The sequence below is a fragment of the Nymphalis io genome, chromosome 13 (genome assembly GCF_905147045.1).
Source record: "Nymphalis io chromosome 13, ilAglIoxx1.1, whole genome shotgun sequence".
Lineage (NCBI taxonomy): Eukaryota > Metazoa > Arthropoda > Insecta > Lepidoptera > Nymphalidae > Nymphalis > Nymphalis io.
In genome coordinates this window covers 10,322,120-10,341,451 of record NC_065900.1, presented here as the reverse complement: position 1 = coordinate 10,341,451, position 19,332 = coordinate 10,322,120, and the positions used below count along the sequence as shown (strand labels likewise).

Here is a 19,332-nt window from a genome sequence, read left to right as displayed (position 1 = left end):
CGCATTGGTGATGTGAGCGATGGTTAACATTTCGAACAATGCTAATATCTATGGGCGTTCGGAACCACTAATAACCAGGTGGCCCATATACTCATCCATAGTGGTATGCCTATGTATTCAATTACAACTCGTAACAGCCTGTGAATGTCCCACTGCTGGGCTAAGGTCTCCTCCCTTTTTGAGGTTTGGAGCTTATTCCACCACGCTGCTCCACGGGTTGGTGGAATACACATGTGGCAGAATTTCAGTGAAATTAGATACATGCAGGTATCCTCACGATGTTTTCCTTCACAGTAAGGGTCCATTCACACAGACCGGCTCGGAGAGGAGAGCAGATTTTTATCACGTTGGAAACAGTGTTTTGAGTGATTGTAGTAAAGTTTATTTTTGCATTTGCACCTTTTTTGTCATTAAAAATGCCTGAACGCGCTTCGTGTGAAGTAATAAAAGGAGCCGACCGGCTCCGCTTGCGTGCTCTTTCTCGCTCGCACCCGCTTTCAGATCTCTTCCAGCCGGTCGATGTGAAATAGTTGGCGGCTCCGCTCCGGCCAATTCCAAGCGTATACGACCCGGTCTGTGTGAAAAGAAAAAAGCAGGCCGATGCTCTCCGAGCCGGTCTGTGTGAACGGACCCTAAAGCATGCAAGCATAAATTATAATCACAAATTAACCATATGAAAATTCAATGGTGCTTGCCCGAGTTTGAACCCACGATCATCGGTTAAGATTCACGCGTTCTTACCACTGGGCTATCTCGGCTGCAACATACATAAATTTACTAAAAATTCTGTTTATGTATTATTTCTCTAGTAAGAAAAATACATGTGTATAAATAAAACCATTTTTAACAAATGAAATTGTTTATTCCAAATACAATAAAACAATAAATCTATTATCTTCAATTGAACATCATCCTTAATTCAATAAACTAACAACAAATGATTTCTACATTATAGATTAACTTTTTTTTACAATTACTTCGAGCATAGTAACAGCATCGAAAAACTAAGATAATATGACATAAGTTTGTTAAACTTAGGGTTCTTCTGTAAAATATATTTCAAATGTATCAATAGTTTTTATAAAATGAATGCTTAAATCTAATACATCATAATAGTCAAATCCATTAAGTAAAATAATAGTTGTCAAATCCGAGATTAAAGAGCTATATGTAATGCTCATGTCGTGGCCAATTGGGCTATTTATACAGTATGTTTCATATAAAGTAACTATAGTTATATTCCCCAAATATTTTTTTAAATCTATACATATAGATTTGAATGTATAAAATAGTGCTATGCACAAATTTTATTACTCTTATCCAAGTTTTTTCTGTGACACGGCTGTCATGAGTGCATCCCGCAACTTCTTAGTCATGTCTTCTAGAAGATCTGCTCGAACTTTTAGTATCTTATTTCTTTCTTCTAGTTCATCAGCTAACTGTTCCATTTGTAGCTCCTTGATTTTTCTATTCATTCTAGATCTTTTTGAGGCTTCATTATTCTTATCCCTCAATTCTCTGTATTTCATCTCATGTGTAGATATTGATGAGTTATCACTGACAGTGGATAGTGTACTCTCTCTTCGTTTAGGAGGTCTCCCTCTTCGAGCTTTTGTTGGCTGCTGTGCACCTTCCAGGGCTTTTATCATTTCCTTTATAGGAATACTTGGCTTACGCTTTCTATATTTTCTAGGTGATTGTTCAGTATAGGGAGTATAAGTTTCGTCCGAATCCTCACTGTCATGGCGGCGCCGCTTTCTTGAACTAGATGTTATTTCCTCTTCAGAATCGACTACAGGTTCACTTTTAGGAGTTATAGGATCATAGTCTTCTGGTATTGAAGATTCTTCTATTTTTGCGCTTTCTGCGCAGATATCGATCTCAGATGACAACGCAGTGGTCTGTAATTAATAATAAAAAAATTAATAGGTTGAAATTAACTACGATACTTAAAGTAAAACATTCATAAGTAAGATATGCTTAGTAAAAATAATATTCGCTTACCGAGCTTGGAAGGATGCATTTCTCTTGCTCCAACTGTTCAACAAAACTAAGAACTTCTGGTGTACTTATGATGTCTATATCTTCAGGCCACATCTTTGTGTGCGCAGCCACGTCTACAGAGAGCCCTACACCGCGCCTGTCTGGTCGCGCGAGTGGCTCAGATTCATTAGTCCCCACATCCCGTTCCTTGTTGATTATGTACTCAGATATTGTTATGTTGTTATTTTCCACCTCCCTTGGTGTCACTGATACAAATTTCATATCCATCGAGTCATCTTGGTGGATGAAGGGCATTGTGTTATGTGTGTCTGATATTGATTTAGTGTAATCTATGTCGTGTATGTTCTGCCAAACAGACTCCGTTGCTTGCCACGTATTCATGTCAGCGATTACTTCGGACGCTAAATCACCTATTACCACTGGCAATGTATTTATGTCAACAAACTGCTCTTGGAATGGTATTTTATTATCGTTTACTATACTTGAATTATTAAAGAAACCTGGGTTAAACTCTGCCAACCCGTCCACGTTTGGTGACACAGGATAGCTGGGTGTTTGATTAATCGTTTGGGCAGACGGCGAGTTAGCGTCGAATACATCCCAACCTTGCGGTGAGATGGGCGTGTATGGTGTGTCGGTTTTGTGTGCCCTTGCTTCCAGATTGTTTGGGGAATCTGTTAACATAAGATATGATTAGAGGAAGTCATTTTTCGTGACATGAATAAGAATTTTTACTGTGAATTGTATCCCTACTTACCAGTGGACTGTATTCTTTCTTCCTCGGCGACTGGCGGGGCGCACCATTGTACCAGATCTTGGAAGAACTCGCAGTCCGAATCGTGAAACATTGTATTCTCGAATAACGGCTCCGGTTTCAGATATTCCTGAAATTTAAGATTACATATTAGATTATGTTTATAAAAATTATATAACTAAAAATAATTTATAAGAACTTATTATAGAACTTAAAAATATAATTATCATATGTACTCACAGACTCGACGGCACCTCCTTACCTCGGAAAAGCTGGTTGTAGCCACGGGTGATGATGACATTGACTTTGTAGTTCCGCCGGTAATTACTCCGGTCAGACCGTTCACCTGTTGATTCTTTTCGGACTTTAAGCGATTTATTTCTACCACTTTCAAAGGACGTTGAGTATTGACATTCGTTTGCGAAAAAACCATGTCTTTCGGTATTTTGTTCGAACTGATTTCCGATATCGTCTCCTCGACACGGACTGACGGTGATCTTTTGAGCAACCATTTTGAATAGAACTACAAACAGAAATGATACGACGTAACATAATGTATATATTTTTATGAAGCAAAGGTAAGGAAAATAGGTGGATCATAAAAGCGTGATAGGATCGTGAGAAGTTTTAGATGTACTCTGGATGTGATATTATTGTTTTTTATTTTTTATTTTAACATATGCCAGTATAGAATAACCATGTATAAATGTAAATTACTCTTTATAATTTCAAGAATAAGTATTAAGATTCGAACATTTATTCCGTGCACATGTAAAGGACCCAAATATACATACATATAGAATATCGTTTACATGACATTGTAAGGAATGGTAAGAGCATAAATATAATTTAAAATATATATCTGAACAAAGACACCAACCGCGCAAAAATTACTTTAAGTCTTTGTTATTTAATTACGTTTTACCAAAATCGAATAAAATAAAACTAACTCCCAAAGTCATGTACCCGACAAGAAAAGAAAAGGTTATCGAGCTATGGTTGCGTTTATATAAATTGTATTTTTTGTTCAATTTTGTCTATAAGAATAAAATATCGTTTTAGAGCAAAGAAATTTAATGAACTGTAATTATCAAATCAATCATAATCATCAATTTTGTGTCATGTGTGTATTTATTAGTGATTTGGAAAGGTAATGAAAATTAAATTGAAGTTCTATAATAAAATGTTATGAGATCCTAAATAACTTCGATGACACCTTAACTAAATATTGAATATAAAAACCTACTACGCTTTTGTGATTAATACAATTTAGTAATCTTGCCTTATTGTTGTTGTTTAGACGCATATTACTTATATGACAATAATTCGCAAGATGGTCGATGACTCGTTATAAATATGCGTTTTTGTACCCAAAGTTTATTATGAATCTTATTCTTGCTTTACGTACTAATTGACCAAATTATATGAATTAAGTCGCGATTATCAAACAAAATTTGATATTTTATATACCGTTTAAATTGCTGTAATAAGATAAAAGAAATATGAACCCTATAACAATTATAATGTTTTATGTCAATATCAATGTAGAATATCTATTTGAAATAAATCCTGACAAAAATGTGAAACAATTGTGTTAAATTTGTAGAAATAATGAGGAGATATAGGTATTTTCTTGTGAAGTTTTCTCTTCGACGTTCTGTGATCTTGCAGTTCTGCAACAAAAAAGTAATTAGGGGAACAAAACCGCCGCGGCGGTGTTACTTACTTTTTTGAACTCTTCTTGAGTTCCTAAAGAAATTTTAACCTTCTAGGCTCCCAAGTTCGAAACTGTCGAAGCGATAGACCTGCAACAACAGAAAAGAAAATCAATATAATTTATACGATAAATATGAAAACTATGCTCATAAATATATTTTTATTTATTTATGCTAATATATATGTGTTTTCATAATGTTAACTTCATTTTGGTTTAAACGTCGTATTGTAGCAACGAATAAAACAAAGTCTTAAAAGTAGGGAGTTGTTGCGATATAATTGTATTCGCATCCGTTTTCGATAACGTATATTTGACTAATTAGATTATTCAATAATTCATGAGAAACATGTTATCTACGTTACTTAATCAAAAACGATTTACTAAGACTAACTAGAAATAATTAATTGGTTATGTATTTATAATTGAGGAGAAGGTTTGGAGCTTATTCCACCACGCTGCTCCAATGCGGGTTGGTAGAATTCACATGTGGCAGAATTTCAGTGAAATTAGACACATGCAGGTTTCCTTACGATGTTTTCCTTCAACAACCTTCTCCTCAAAAAGAGGAGAGGAGGCCTTTAGCCCAGCAGTGGGACATTCACAGGCTGTTACGGTATTTATAATTTTATACTTTGCTCCAACGCAATCCTGTGATTGCTAGTCGACTAAACTTTAGGGTTATGAAGCAGTAGATAGGAAAAAAAGTCAAGATGGCCCAGTGGTAAGAACGCGTGAATATTAACCGATGATCGTTGTTTCAAACCCGGGCAAGCATGATTGAATTTTCATGTGCTTAATTTGTGATTATATTCAACATCGTGAATCATCGTGAGGAAACTTAGGAGGAAAGAACGATAGGCGGCCTTATCCCAGCAGTGGGACATTCACTTTAAAGTCACAATAGCTTATTACACAGTACGCAAAACCCGTTTGTATTAAAAAATGAGTCGATTTTACTTAAATAAAAGTAATTAATTACTGGTTTTTATACTACCATATAAAATAACATTAGGGCTCCTACTTGAGCTGATATAAATTATCAAACTATAGTAACTTGTAGAATCGAAATGACCTTGCATAGTCATGACGGCCATTATCGATTGATACTACTTATGACGTTATCTTTGTATTTTTTATAATAAAGTTTCTATGTTAAAAGTGGAAAAAACATTTGTTAAAAATTACAGTAATTATTATACCGTTTTCACATACCTAATTATGCTGTGATTAGATATAATTGTGGTTTTGTCATTATATTAATAAATTCAAACAACGAGCCTTGACGAGCCGGTTGGCGTGGTTGGTAGAACACTTGCCTTTCACGCCGAAGGTTGTGGGTTCGATTCCCACCCAGGACAGACATTTGTGTACATGAACATGTCTGTTTGTCCTGAGTCTGGGTGTAATTATCTATATAAGTATGTATTTACAAAAGAAAAGTAGTATATGTAGTATATCAGTTGTCTGGTTTCCATAGCACAAGCTTTGTACAAGCTTAATTTGGGATCAGATGGCCGTGTGTGAAAAATGTCCCAGGATATTATTATTATTATAAACAAGAAAAGTGAGCATAGCAATTTCGATAAGTTAGAAATAAAAAATGGGTTACATCATATGAATATTTGCATACAATATCTATTCTATTAATTTAAGAAAGAACGACATATCAATGTTAGACATTATAATATAATCATATTACCAACTGTGTGTAAGGTATTTAAAAGGTATACTTTCACATTTACTAAAAAGTCTACTGCAGAACAAGGCCACCATTGACGTAAACATACGTTAATAATATACTAGTTTTACCGCGGCTTCCCCCGCGTGAGGGGGCGGCGGGTATTAGGTACCCTGTCTTTTTTATGAACCCGGCCAACGCGTATGAAAAAATGATAACATAATGATTGGTCTAGTAGTTAAGACGTGAAAGCGTAAAAATATTATATATCACATTTATATCATTAAGGATTCCCATATTTAAAAAAGGACTAAAGAACAACATTATTTAACTAGAAAATCACCATTCAGAATTTAATAGGTCATTAAGATTTTCAGTATGAAAAATAAATTTAATTCTTATGCAATCACATAAAAAACCTAAAACGAAATTAGTTAAACCTATATACCTTTTTACTATTTCAATGCGTATAATTCGAAATAATTTTATTAATTTTAATAATTTTAATTTTTAAACATTCGAGAACCATCTTACAAACAGTACCTACTCATGCAACAAACAACGTGAGCGCGCAGGTCTAAACATGCTCACGTGTATTCATTCAACATGGTAGATATTATTTTATTTTTTTAATTTGTGGTTAACAAAATATATAATATAGTTTACATTAGAAAATTACTTATATGATAATAATTTATTTGAAAACATATTTTAACTCACCTTACAAAAATTATCTTTTTGTAGGCACCAAGATGCACAAAAGTAACTAATTACTCTTTAAAATTAATGAAAAAGAAGTAACCGTAAACGCTGTGAGAGCAGCTAGCAGTGGAAATTGTCAAATACGATGAAAATCGTGAACTTTAAATAATTATAAGAATTTCAATCACTTTATAAAACATGCAATCGCTCTGTGGGAGAGCCAAAAACCTTGTGCAACATACAGGTCCGAAAGCACCGCATACAATTTTCCTTAATCCCCACTGTCGCGTTTACGTTCTAAAAATATCTTCGTTAGCTTATGATTGGTCTTTTTATATGACGTCAAATAAACTGGCCAATGGAGAACGAGTCACGAGACCATCGCGTTTCACATTGCTATATACTTTTATACTTATATTTAGTTGTTTCTCGCAAACAACGAGTTTGATCAAGTAGGTCGGTGGGGGATTTTCACTGGGGTTTTACACCGTTCCACTGTTCAATCTGCCATCTACATACATAACAGAATACGCGAAGCTAATGTTTCTTTATGAATCATCGTAATAGCTTCGCGAATATTTCGCACGCGGTGAACGTATGATATTTTGTACTTCGTTATTTAAAGTTTATCAAGCAATTATTTAAAAAAATGTGGATTGTAAACTTACAAATTAATCATTCTCGTTTCGATTTGATAATTTAATAATGTACAAAACACTGTTTACATCGTTTAAGGGATTGAAAATTAATCCAGTATTTAAAAACAAGTTTAAATCTCATTGCGGTAAAACACTATTTAAAATTTAAATAATGTTATCCTTAATAATACCTAAACATAGTTACGACACGACATAGAAAAATATTATTAAATCAACTGTCACTACATAATAAACGTAATTATTTAAAGGAATAATATTTTCTGAGAATTTTTCCCTGCTTTATTCAGGTTGTTTATATTCTGAACTTTAAAATGTAAGTATAACTCATAGAATAATATAATAACGAACTTCGATTGCAAACGCTCATGCATATTGTAACAAAAAATATTGATTTAGAATTACTTAGGTAGGTACGATAAGTTAGACAATATAGGGAACGACTCCCTTATTTATTTTCTTTGACTTCGTTATTCATACTCATCTATTACGCCGTCATGCTTACTAAAATTTGATTTTAAATCGATATAGCACTTGTTTCATCTGATCATAATTAAATAGTTACTTAATGTGTAAATTATACTAAACTGTTCAATGAATAATATGATTTAACAAGCTCAGTCTTAGAAATGTAAATTTATTATACTTTAGGTTTTTACCGCGATCATACCTTAATTAATACTTTACGCGGTGTGATTATTATATAAAAGATTATATTATATATATATTATTAATTAATCTTAAGAAGACTCTTAATTAATAGACTACCTAGTCTTATTTTATTTATTTTTTATTTTTTTATATGGGATGGCAAATGACTCTACTCCACCTGATGGTAAGTGGTAGTAGAGTCCAAACGCGACGACGGCCAGTACAGACGGGAAAAACGTTCTGCACTAGCCGCCTTCGCCTTGCCGGCCCGCAAGATGCCTCTTCACGCCTCGTTTGAAGGAACCCGGGTTGTAAGAGGAGGGGAACACGTGAGCTGGTAAGGAATTCCATTTTTTGGTAGTGCGACAAAGAAAGGAGTTGCCAAATTTCTTTGTGCGCGATGGAATTGATGTCACAGTTAAATTAATTTGAAACATTTAATTCTAAATATGGTTAAACTTTGTGCTTACACCAGCCGTGAGTATCGTAAGAGTATTTTTTTATTAAATGCATCCAACAATCGACCACGTAATCACATCACCAACACAAACGAAGGGAATCTTGTCCACCAGCACAAATTCCCAAGAAGTTCACGCGTATTTTAAAAAAAAAATATATCATAATACAATAGAACTGATCAAGTTAACACATGACTTTTCAAGTTTTCAGACAAATGTTACGAATAATATGTGCTATTATGTCCATATGATGATTCATGGTAACTTGTAGTTGAATGACCTCATATTTATTCTTGTGTTTTTTTGTGTCATATAAAAATTACGTCAGAGAATTATTGACATGATCAAAATATATAAGTATTATACTATATGTCATGATTTATCTGCATAAATTCTATATGAGATAATTGCAATGGCGATGTCATTACATATAGCAATTATGATTTAATAGCTACACAAACAAAATACGAGAATTATGCAATTACTAGATTACAATAGCGCGACTTGAATGACCTAGAACATGACATTGAAATCCTGGAAGCAACTATAATGAGAAAATATGTTGAAAAATCTATAGCACCGGTATTTTTTATGATCAACCTTTAAATCATAAAAAATATTATTAAATATTTATCTATTTTATTAGTATTTAATTCAAAATTTAAATATAATCTTCTGTTTTATTTCTTAATAACCTCATTACATTTAATAAATTTAACATTCGAAAATGTTAGAAGGTATACGTTTTGAAAACAATAAACTCAACTATAAGGTTTCCACGCGACATAGAAACCTTAAAAAATCATCTAACTCGAATCTGGCATGGGAGACTGAGTATATAGCATTGCCATCACCCATCGTGGCCTCTGTCGGCACTACGCCATCGACATTTTGCAAAGTCATTGCGATAACATTGTTATATTCGCAGATTGTATGAGACTGCTAATATTATATTTACAATAACGTTGTCTCTATGGTTTTATCTTGTTATTTTTATCAATTATCAGTAAAGTAAAAAAACTTTACTTGAATAATATATTTTAATAAAATATAAGCACTCCTTTATAAAAATAATATTTATTTTCAATACAGCACATTTTTTTCAATATGAAATTTTTGAAAGCCCATCATAGACGTGGGGCCAGCTTCCTGAGCAAATAGAATGAACGAACGTGTGCTCTGCATGTTTTTGTCTTTGGCGGAAAGCACAAATCATCCAGACCAGCCTCGATTTGTTTTGCGTTGCACAACGACAGGACACTCTGTAAGCGGTAACAGCGTGTCCTGTCGTTGTTACATGCCGACAGAGGTCTTTTTCATTACTTAAGATAGGTAGGCAGATTGGCATATGACCTGAGAGAAAAATTCCCATCCCATACATCGTCTATGAGCACCAAACTCGGGAACAAAGATGTTATATCACTCATGGCTGTAGTTAACTAGCTCACTCACCTTTAAACCGGAACAAAACAATACTTTTGTTTTTTACTACGGTAGAATATGTGCTGAGTAGGTGGTACTTACTCAGGAGGATTTGCACAAAGTCCTACCACCAAGTAATTGTTATGCGTATGAGTATATAATTTATTTTTGAGTTAGGACGGCGATATGTAGATAAAATTTTAAGTTATTTTTTTAAACATTTCAGTTTTTTAAATGCCACGACCAATAAATATTAAATCAAAGTTATTTACGAACATTTAATTTCTACACATTTATAAGTTATAAACAAGGCCCAGAAGAAATAATAAGTTACTATTTCATTTAAATGTAAGATTGTCCATTGTGTAACGTTCTTTGAAAATAAGTGTTTATGTTATGTCTTAAAGAGATAATTCTTAAGGATTTTTCCATAAGAGAAAATTGTATATTATTAACTTATTTCAAAGATGGATCAAATTTTCTGTATGACTTGTCTAAACTCTCTTTATTTCAATCACTATTATCTATGAAAATTTGTGTTTTTGCGCAATTATATAACAATGGAAACCGATTTGGATGAAATTTTCAACAATAAAACCCATTCCTGCACACAAATGAAATTTATTATATATTAATTAATGAATAGTAACGATAAGGCCAAGGGATTAGTACAAGTTAATCTTAACCAAAGATTGCATACCCGGATAAGCACTACTAAACGTTTATATGTTTAATTTGTATTTATAATGCAACTCTGGCTCGGTCGTAATGGAAAACTGCATGTGTCGGATGAAAATCTACCACATGTGCATCCATATACACGCTATGGAGCAGTTTGAAGGAATAAGCCTAACTTCCTTTTTAAGAGGTGAGCATCCAGGCTATTACAGAATAACGCCGCATTAGTAAACACATAATAATAGGACGTGTCGCGGAAATGATATATTGCGGCAACTACAATAGGTAGTTTCTACATTCGTCCTTATCAAACGTTCAATGCCGATTTAATAAAACGTCAACGTGTAAACAGTGCTTTAGTCATAATATGGGACGCAGTACACTTTTTTTTTTTAACGCTGGAAAAACGCCTTACGCGTTTCTCCCACGGGAACAGTGGGAGGTATGTGAGGCTCGCCAGTGTCCAAGGCGCCGAGTGCGTCCCGAACATCGGAATACCCACTAAAAAACCAGCGGTACCCTTTCCGTCTTAACGAGGAGCGCCACGGGATAGCTTTCGCATGCTACCGTGGCGCTCAAGGGACGCAGTACACTGGCCTAACTTCAGCCGTAGCTTTATTCGTAACTTCAGCCGTAACTTCTTAATATTCCTATCACATTTCATCAAATTTTCAGCAAATCGATTTAAATGTAAGTACTTCTAGCTATCATATTGATTTAAAACATTACAATTATATGTAATTGGGATGACAACCAATTAACATTAACACATCTCGATGATCCGATTGGGAAATGGAGACATGGTTTGCAGAGATCCGCAATGGATCTGGTAAACCTTTCAAAATTGGATTCATTTCAATCTTTAAAAAATTAAAAGAGTAATTTCGAAAGCAATGAAAACATAATATAGTAAAAAAATCTGTAACTGTTCGATGGGATGATAATCTGAAGACTGGGCAAGGGGCAGAACTAATGGTTCTTTTCGAGGCAAACAAGTGTAACGTCGACAACTCCTGGATACTATTGATAATTCTATGACAGAATACGCCAATAGATTTTTACTGACCCAATCTAAGATGCGAAATCTGCATCCTAAAAAGATAGCTTCTAGACAATTAGGAAGATGAGCTTATTTTTTTTATGATCTCAAAAAATCATATTTAAAATATAAAAAATACTGGCGATTTTTTTTTTACGATATCTGCAAAAATGTTTTTTTTTTATAATTTTTAAAGGTACGAGTTCTTAAATTTTTTATGGAGCGACCGATCGACGCGTGACATCACATCGTCCAACGTCGCTCACTCGTCCATACAATTTCGCCTGTATTTTCGCGTTATTTTTGATTTTATTTATATTTCGGTTAGTATAAAAAAAAATTACAGGTTACAGTTATAGGTATTAGTTTAATATAAACATAATTCAGAATGTTCGTAATACGCCCTTGATACGTTGAATAACGATAGTGTTGTCATAAGTGCATTTTAACGTTTATCTTAAGTTTGTTGTTAATCTTGGAGATAATTTGTAAACAACGCCGTATCGCCAATGGTACGATGAAAAAATATTTAATAACTATGATCCATTGAAATTGATTTTTATCATATTATGTTAATACGTATGATACAAATGAAATCAAATAATTCTTTATTCAAATAGACTTATAAGGGCACTTTTGAATCACCATGTTACAGTATTGAATAAAATGTAAAGCTACCACCCGTTATCTTCTAGTTTATCTGACCGATAGGCTGAAGCAGTTGAGTCTAAGAGGCCAGTTCTTGGACTCAACTACAACAAAATTAGCAGTTAGTCTGGACATAGAAAAAGCCTTTGATTGGGCTTCCCAGGAAATAATGCAACTGGATCAGCAGTTTTGCTAGATCGGACCATCTTGATGGTCATTGTCAACGTTGCATGGTCTTACGTAAAATTCGTCAATTCTGGTGTTCCACAAGGCTGTGTGTTATCACCTGCTATGCTTCTTCTGCATATTAACGACATGTGCAAATGAGCAATATTCAATGTTGGCAGACAACAGCACTGTGGACGCCTTATACACCGGCCGCGCTAATATTTGTCGGAAACACGTCGATGAGTATAAACTTGTGTCTGAAATCACAAGTGCTTATTAACCAAAGTGAGATTGGGGCCAACTAAACTTGGTACAACTCATCCCCAATACGACACAAGTTAGCGTTATGATTTCTAAAATGTCACCTTTTGTCGTATCCCCTTATTTTGAGAATACCGCCTCACTGCCAAATCTAGTATAAGGTTCCGCGGTCTATTGGAAGGTGAAGCGAAATTAGTCTCTAGAAGCTTTGTTTGCTCAACAAGGTAAGACAGTACTTGACGTCAGCTGCTCGCCTAAAATTCTACAAGGCGAAAATTCAGCCCCAGATGGAGTACTGCTCTTATATCAGGGCGGGAGAGATAGCACCTTGTATCTTCTATCGCATCTTTTACGCTTTGAGGAACTGTTTAGATTAATCCCAGGCGCTAAATTTCACCATCGGACATAGCGTCTAAATTCCATCCATACCATCTCGATGTCTGGAAATCCACTACTACAACGCTATTTTTAAAGCATTTCCTGCCTCGCACAGCCACTCTGCGGAAAACAATATTTCCTGGCGACTTTTTCGAACCGTTATGACATAGACAGCTTCAAGAAAAGAGCCTTCTCATTCCTTAAAGGCCGGTAACGCACCTGCAAGTACTACGGTGTTGCAAGTGTCTTTGGACAGACGTAATTACTTTCCATCAGGTGAGCCTCCTGCTTGTTTGCCCCCCCCCCCCCTTTATATAAAAAAGGTTTCTTCCAGTAACAGTTTATTTCATTACAAGTAGGCTCCTCATATCGCTATCTTGCACATTCGAGATTGTTAATTTTATTTGCACTTTCATCACAAGCAAAATTACGATAATATGCCGTGGCTCTGTATCGTAACTATCGTGTCTCGAATTGTGTATGTAAAATTAAAATATAGGAAATGTATATCATATTCTATATCGATATTATCTTCTATCGAAAGCGGAAAGCACTAGTATCTCTACATGAAGAGTACGGACTTATTGCCGATCGCAGTTATGATCAATCAACATCAACAAAAGATTAAAATAAACAATAATAAAGCTCACTAATATATTTCGCGTGATTTGTTAAAGAATCCGCAATCATAAGATCAATGAAAAAGTTATTTTACATAAAATAATATATTAATAATCGTTATAATATTACTATAAGTGGAAGAACGTATGTGAGGCGTCAAATCACAAAGAAGGATAAAAAGATATGAAATTATCAACGCGCGTATCGCAAAAGAGTCGCCCGCAATAACGAAAGGGCGAAGTGACGTCACAGTCAAAACTCGGACGGAGCAAGAATTATACGAGAACGCCTAAGTTGATTTATTTATAAAAAAAAATTTACATGATATAATCATAATTTTTTTACACATGTTATTATAATCATTTAATGTTCATAACATATGCTCTAGTTCCAAAGTGCACATATTCTTCAATGTGGTGCAAAGTGTAAAATGACCATATTTATAGATAGTTTAGTGTAGTAAGAAACAACAAACTGCTTACTCATAAACAACAACCCACTGACAAACAAGCAACACACCATTCTATTTTTAATTACAGTAAGAAAGTGCAATAGAACCAATTATTTTATAATAACAACATTTAAGTATTGTTTCATAATCAATTCATTTTAGTTCTTTTTATATTTATTTTAGTTAGCTTGCCCTTTTAGTTCTTGGCTTTTAGTCTCTCTAACAGGGCACCTATTATTTAGTCAATGTCAAATAGAATGGAAAAGACATGAAGGAGTTTGATGGGTGTGGCCGAGAATAGAAAATTAATTAAACTATATAAATTGTAATATTATAATTTTTTATATATGGGTGTAAGGTTGTAAAATTGTTAAGTTAAATTTAAAGTTCTAAAGAGGCAAATAAAATTAAAAATCGGTAGAGATGGAAAAATAGAAATTAAACAAACCTCTAAAGAATACTGCTCCGGAAGTCAGAATAAGTACCCATATTATTGCAATATCGATTTACCAAATGGATAGTAAATCTATTTTCTAAATTAATAATTCCAAAATGCAAAATGCTCGGGCGCCAGGATGATTATATCCGTTTAAAGCCAATATAACATTACATCTAATAACTTCTTTTCTTTTTTTTTAAATTCTTAACAAGTGCCAAAGCAAAATTTTACAAAATAAGTTTAACAAAACAATAAGTAGTTATTTAAATGAGTGCAAAATTAATGTTATAAATACAAACAACATCAAAGTATAATTGTCCAAACCAAATACAAAGTTACAATATGTAAACTTTTTTTTTTTTTGAATCCTTTGAATGGCAACTTTTTTTTTTTAAATAAAACATTAAATTACAGTTTATATAGATCACACGCGGTTCCCCTACAGCGGCGAAAATAATATGTAGAAATTACATACCATAGTCCAGTTCTTTAAGTTAATTAAGTAATAATTAAAGTTTAAACCTCCTTGAAGTCCCTTCAAAGAACATCATGAAGACATAAACAATCAAATATGGATTATAATTAATTTAACCAAAATATGGAATATTGTTCATGAAAACAGTACTTTTGAACAATATTATAAGTTTACAAAAAAGAAAAGTTACCATTACGACCCAATGACCGGAAGGAAAGTGAAGTCTTAGACAAATGTCAAAGAGCATCTCAAAGATAACAAATTAAAATCAGTTCGAAAATGCATAATGCATAAAAATTTGCATTATGACGAGATGTCAAATTTAGTGGTATTTTTCAAATATGGTATAAACATAATTATAGTGACACCTGTCAAAGTCAATTGACACATGACAACTAATGTTTTAAGGTTATAATTTTAATAAATTCGTCGTATTTATTTTAAAGCGTGTACGTTACATGGTTGCTTAAACATGTAACATACGCCAAAACTATGTTACAAAATAATAAGATAAAATCAGCCATGTTGCTATCTCTTTCTAATAGTTAGGGATAAAAAGGCCTCTTAGTCATATAAAGCTTTATCAAATTAATTAAGAGAAAATGCTTAGCTTAACTTGACAATCTGAGCTAAAACAGCACTATGATTAAGCATATGATTACTCAAAATCATCATGCAGACTGACAAAACAATCAATGTTTGTTTAAATTCTCAATTGTGTAAATATGAATAGAGATGGAGAAATAATCTCTTTTCAAACACTCATACACAAAGAAAACTTGATAAGAAAAGATACGGAATGTGACAGTGTTATTATTAAAATTTTAATACTAAATAGATAGTACTAATTAATAATTCATTCTGAAAACCACAACTTACAAACCAATAATTTATAAAATATACTCAAATTGTAAATGAAGCATAACTTAGAAAATAATAATTAACTTCTAATTCCCACAGTAATGAGTGAGAGTTGTCACCTATAGTAATGAAAAAATAATGTTTGAAGGAGCACAACTCTTAGCTTATATTAGCTTAATAGAATTATTGGGCACCCTGGACGAGTCAACCATATGGTGCCCCTTTTTATAATTTAACTTTTTTTTTTTTTATTTTGTGCCGTATTATTTATAAAAAAAAACATATTTTATCTATCCATTCACTAAACAATATACTTATAATCCGGTCAAAATGAAAATCATTGAAAGTTGAAATGGTTCTGCATTGTGGTCAAAAGTAACCTAACCTATATGACTTTGCCATAGAATTTGGTGTATAATCATTCGGCTGCCCTGATTGTCTGGATCACTATGGTTCCCCTTTTAATGAATAAAACAATACTGATACAGACAGACAATCATAAGCCCTCCAGTGATCATACAAATTTTATTTTATTTTTTCTAAAATAATAATTAATTATTATACAATAACAAATTGTTAAAAAACAACAATAAATATTTTTAGAACCAAATCACCATAAAAAGTATTCTAGAACCTTAAAAATGGCCAAGCAGCCGTTGAGTGACAGAACCAAATCGGGCCATATTCACTAGTCTAAGGCAGAATATGCATAAATGCCAATTAATAAGGGGAGGGGGCAGACCTCTTACACCTCCTTTTACCCCGTGTACTCCTTTTTTTACTTTAATAGATATTGTTATTAGTAACATTTAATATTAATAATTCCTGTTTTATATACCTCAAAGGTATAAAAAACACAATACATTAAGATGATTAAGTGTTTAGTAAATGGGTATTACTTTAAATAAAAAAAAGAGAAATAAAATTCTTAATATGTAGATACTTACATTCTGATGTTTCTTCTTGTAATAACTAGCTTTAACTTCTTTATTTTGTCCTTTCGCATAAAACAATAATTCATTCGACTATGCAACTGCTTGGTTGTATTGTAGTTTATATTCAATATATTGTTAGAGAACTTATTATTTTTTTGTTCAGTATATGCGTAGCTCATGTTAATCACTTAGTACGTTAATAGATAATTATTTTTGGATTTATTTCTACTTATCTCTCGTAATATTATAAAAAATTAACCAATCGGCGGTCTTACAACTGTTGAGTTAATAAGACCAAAAATAAAAGTTAACAAAAATAAAAACCTCCACTTAGTTATTTTTTTAATAAATAAAAAGGACTAGTATTGTTAAATGTGTTGTAACTAAATCAACGCTATATAAACAGCTTAAGATACTTTTAATAACAAAACTTTAATATCTAGAACACTGTTCCTCTGATTTTTTCAAGTCATATGACGACTTGATGAGTAAATCAGTTATAAAAGAAGTTAAATCCCTATGGTATGAAAGAGCGCGATCGTAAAATTAATGACAATTGTAATAAGAGTAAATGAGAACGATATACTTGGATTTTGACATGTTGTCAGAAATGATGCTGTGTTGTAATTCCATTCTACACATAAACTTTCATTATAAACTCTTTACAAACTGTTTTTTTCCGAAGTAAGTTTAAGTATATGATAATAATTTATCTACAAATGCAGCTTATGTATTATTTTACGTTAATTGCTTATTATAAAATAAATTACAATGCTATAAATAGGCACAGATTATTCTTATTTTCTGCGTCAAATGATTAGCTATTCTTAGGGTGATGCAATTTTCAGACAAATTAGTAAATACGACTAAATCAATAATGTTATTATTATATAAGAGTTGCAAAGTGCAAATTCAGCTTCTATAAGATACTCCTATAAGAATGCTATATTATAAATGTCTATGAGTTTTAAAACCATTCCGAGTTATATTTTTACATAGTAATAGAAGAATATGCATGTCTACGATAAAAACTATTAGTTGAGTACCGTTACCTATCAGTTCATATATTGTTTTTCATAAGAAACTATAAAATACAAATTTTATAATATTAGTTATAGATGAGACCAGACCATGCAACCAGTTTTATAAAAGCTTTTTTAGGTACCTACTTATTCAGGCATATAATTATCTTGACGCAAACGGAAATATTTTTTATTTCAACATTTTAAAGTTTAGAAAGTAGTTCTTAAATTTTAAGACAGACCAAGTCCTGAAATAGCCAGATTTTGTTGTTTTTGAGTTTTATTAATTTTTTTTCTTTAAATTTGTGTCTTATTGCCCAGTCAACTGTTTTTTTAGTTTTTTTTTTAAATAGTTAAAATGTAAGAAAACACGTACACTCAATTAATACTTCGAACCCTCAAGGTTAAATGAAAATCACTTAAGCAATTTACTTAATTATGTTTTGTTTATTTTAATTTTTTTTTATATTACAATACATTTTTTATATTATATTTTATTGGTCCAGAAGGTTGCGTAGCATTTTAGGTAGTGATTTTACGCCGATCGATTGCCATCAATTTCGATAAATCTCGAATGACTAATAAGTAAACCAAGCGTCAACTGACGCACCCGCGGTGGGTTTGGCTGTGGGAGGTTGCAAAAGTGGCAAACTAAAGAAAACAAAATTAATATCACGCTGGCTGAAACTTTTTTCATGAATAGTTAACATCACAATGAGCCGGAAAAAATCGTCAGCTGCACATTAAAGAGAAGAGTTATGCGTCAGCTGGTCGCATGAACTAGTAAAAAATTATGTAAGATAAAGTCATAGTGCGACGTATGAATTTTTACTAAGACATTGCTTACATATTTCAAAGTATGAAAACATGCCTGTGTAGCGGTGGAAAGACCGTCAGCTGACGCAGTAAAGATGTGGTCGGGAGGTAGCGTTGCAAATACCAAAGTCATAGTAAGCCGGCTGATGTTGACATAGATAGTTGATCTTATATAGCTAATAAGCAAACCGACCGTCAGCTGGCCAAGTAGCGGTGGGTTTAAGATTTTAATATATAAGAGTTTTATATCATTTTAAAGGTATCAAGGTCGTGATTAGGATTGTGTATTTATTTAAATTAATTCAATAAAATTAAGGCATTTCTAACAAGAAGTGTCACTTTTCTACACAGAGATAAAATTTCTCTTTAATCTCACCATAATGAGACCGGTCAGTTCAAACTTAAGTGTTACTCATAATGTTAAAGTAAACATAGAAAACTATAAATATAAATATAAATTATAAAAGAGGAAATATTTTGTCAACCTTCAACTGCAAT

The 19,332-nt window shown here is 32.7% G+C and overlaps 1 protein-coding gene across 3 annotated transcripts; it reads right to left on the bottom strand.

Annotated features, from left to right (window-relative positions):
* Nucleotides 1-897: 897 nt before the first annotated feature.
* LOC126772687 (uncharacterized) lies at nt 898-17,366 on the bottom strand. Of its 3 annotated transcripts, none has more exons than XM_050493141.1 (6): nt 17,009-17,366; nt 4,485-4,563; nt 3,021-3,281; nt 2,762-2,888; nt 2,005-2,678; nt 899-1,901 (listed from the first exon to the last, which is right to left on the bottom strand). In XM_050493141.1, exons 3-6 carry the CDS (start codon nt 3,189-3,191, stop codon nt 1,317-1,319), a joined length of 1,557 nt encoding a protein of 518 aa, XP_050349098.1. In that variant the 5' UTR covers nt 3,192-3,281; nt 4,485-4,563; nt 17,009-17,366; the 3' UTR covers nt 899-1,316. The 3 variants fall into 3 exon arrangements, with proteins under 3 accessions (XP_050349099.1, XP_050349098.1, XP_050349097.1); XM_050493140.1 differs by lacking the exon at nt 17,009-17,366 and adding an exon at nt 6,874-7,112; XM_050493142.1 differs by lacking the exons at nt 4,485-4,563; nt 17,009-17,366 and having other exon boundaries at nt 898-1,901.
* Nucleotides 17,367-19,332: the final 1,966 nt, after the last annotated feature.

Bases quoted from the DNA above. Each gene is read 5' to 3' on its own strand.
- LOC126772687 (XM_050493141.1), bottom strand. From the start codon at position 3,191: ATGGTTTTTTCGCAAACGAATGTCAATACTCAACGTCCTTTGAAAGTG. The intron at 2,679-2,761 runs GTAAGTAGGGAT...TTATGTTAACAG, and splicing joins AGAAAGAATACAGTCCACTG to ATTCCCCAAACAATCTGGAA. The intron at 1,902-2,004 runs GTAAGCGAATAT...TATTAATTACAG, and splicing joins AATGCATCCTTCCAAGCTCG to ACCACTGCGTTGTCATCTGA.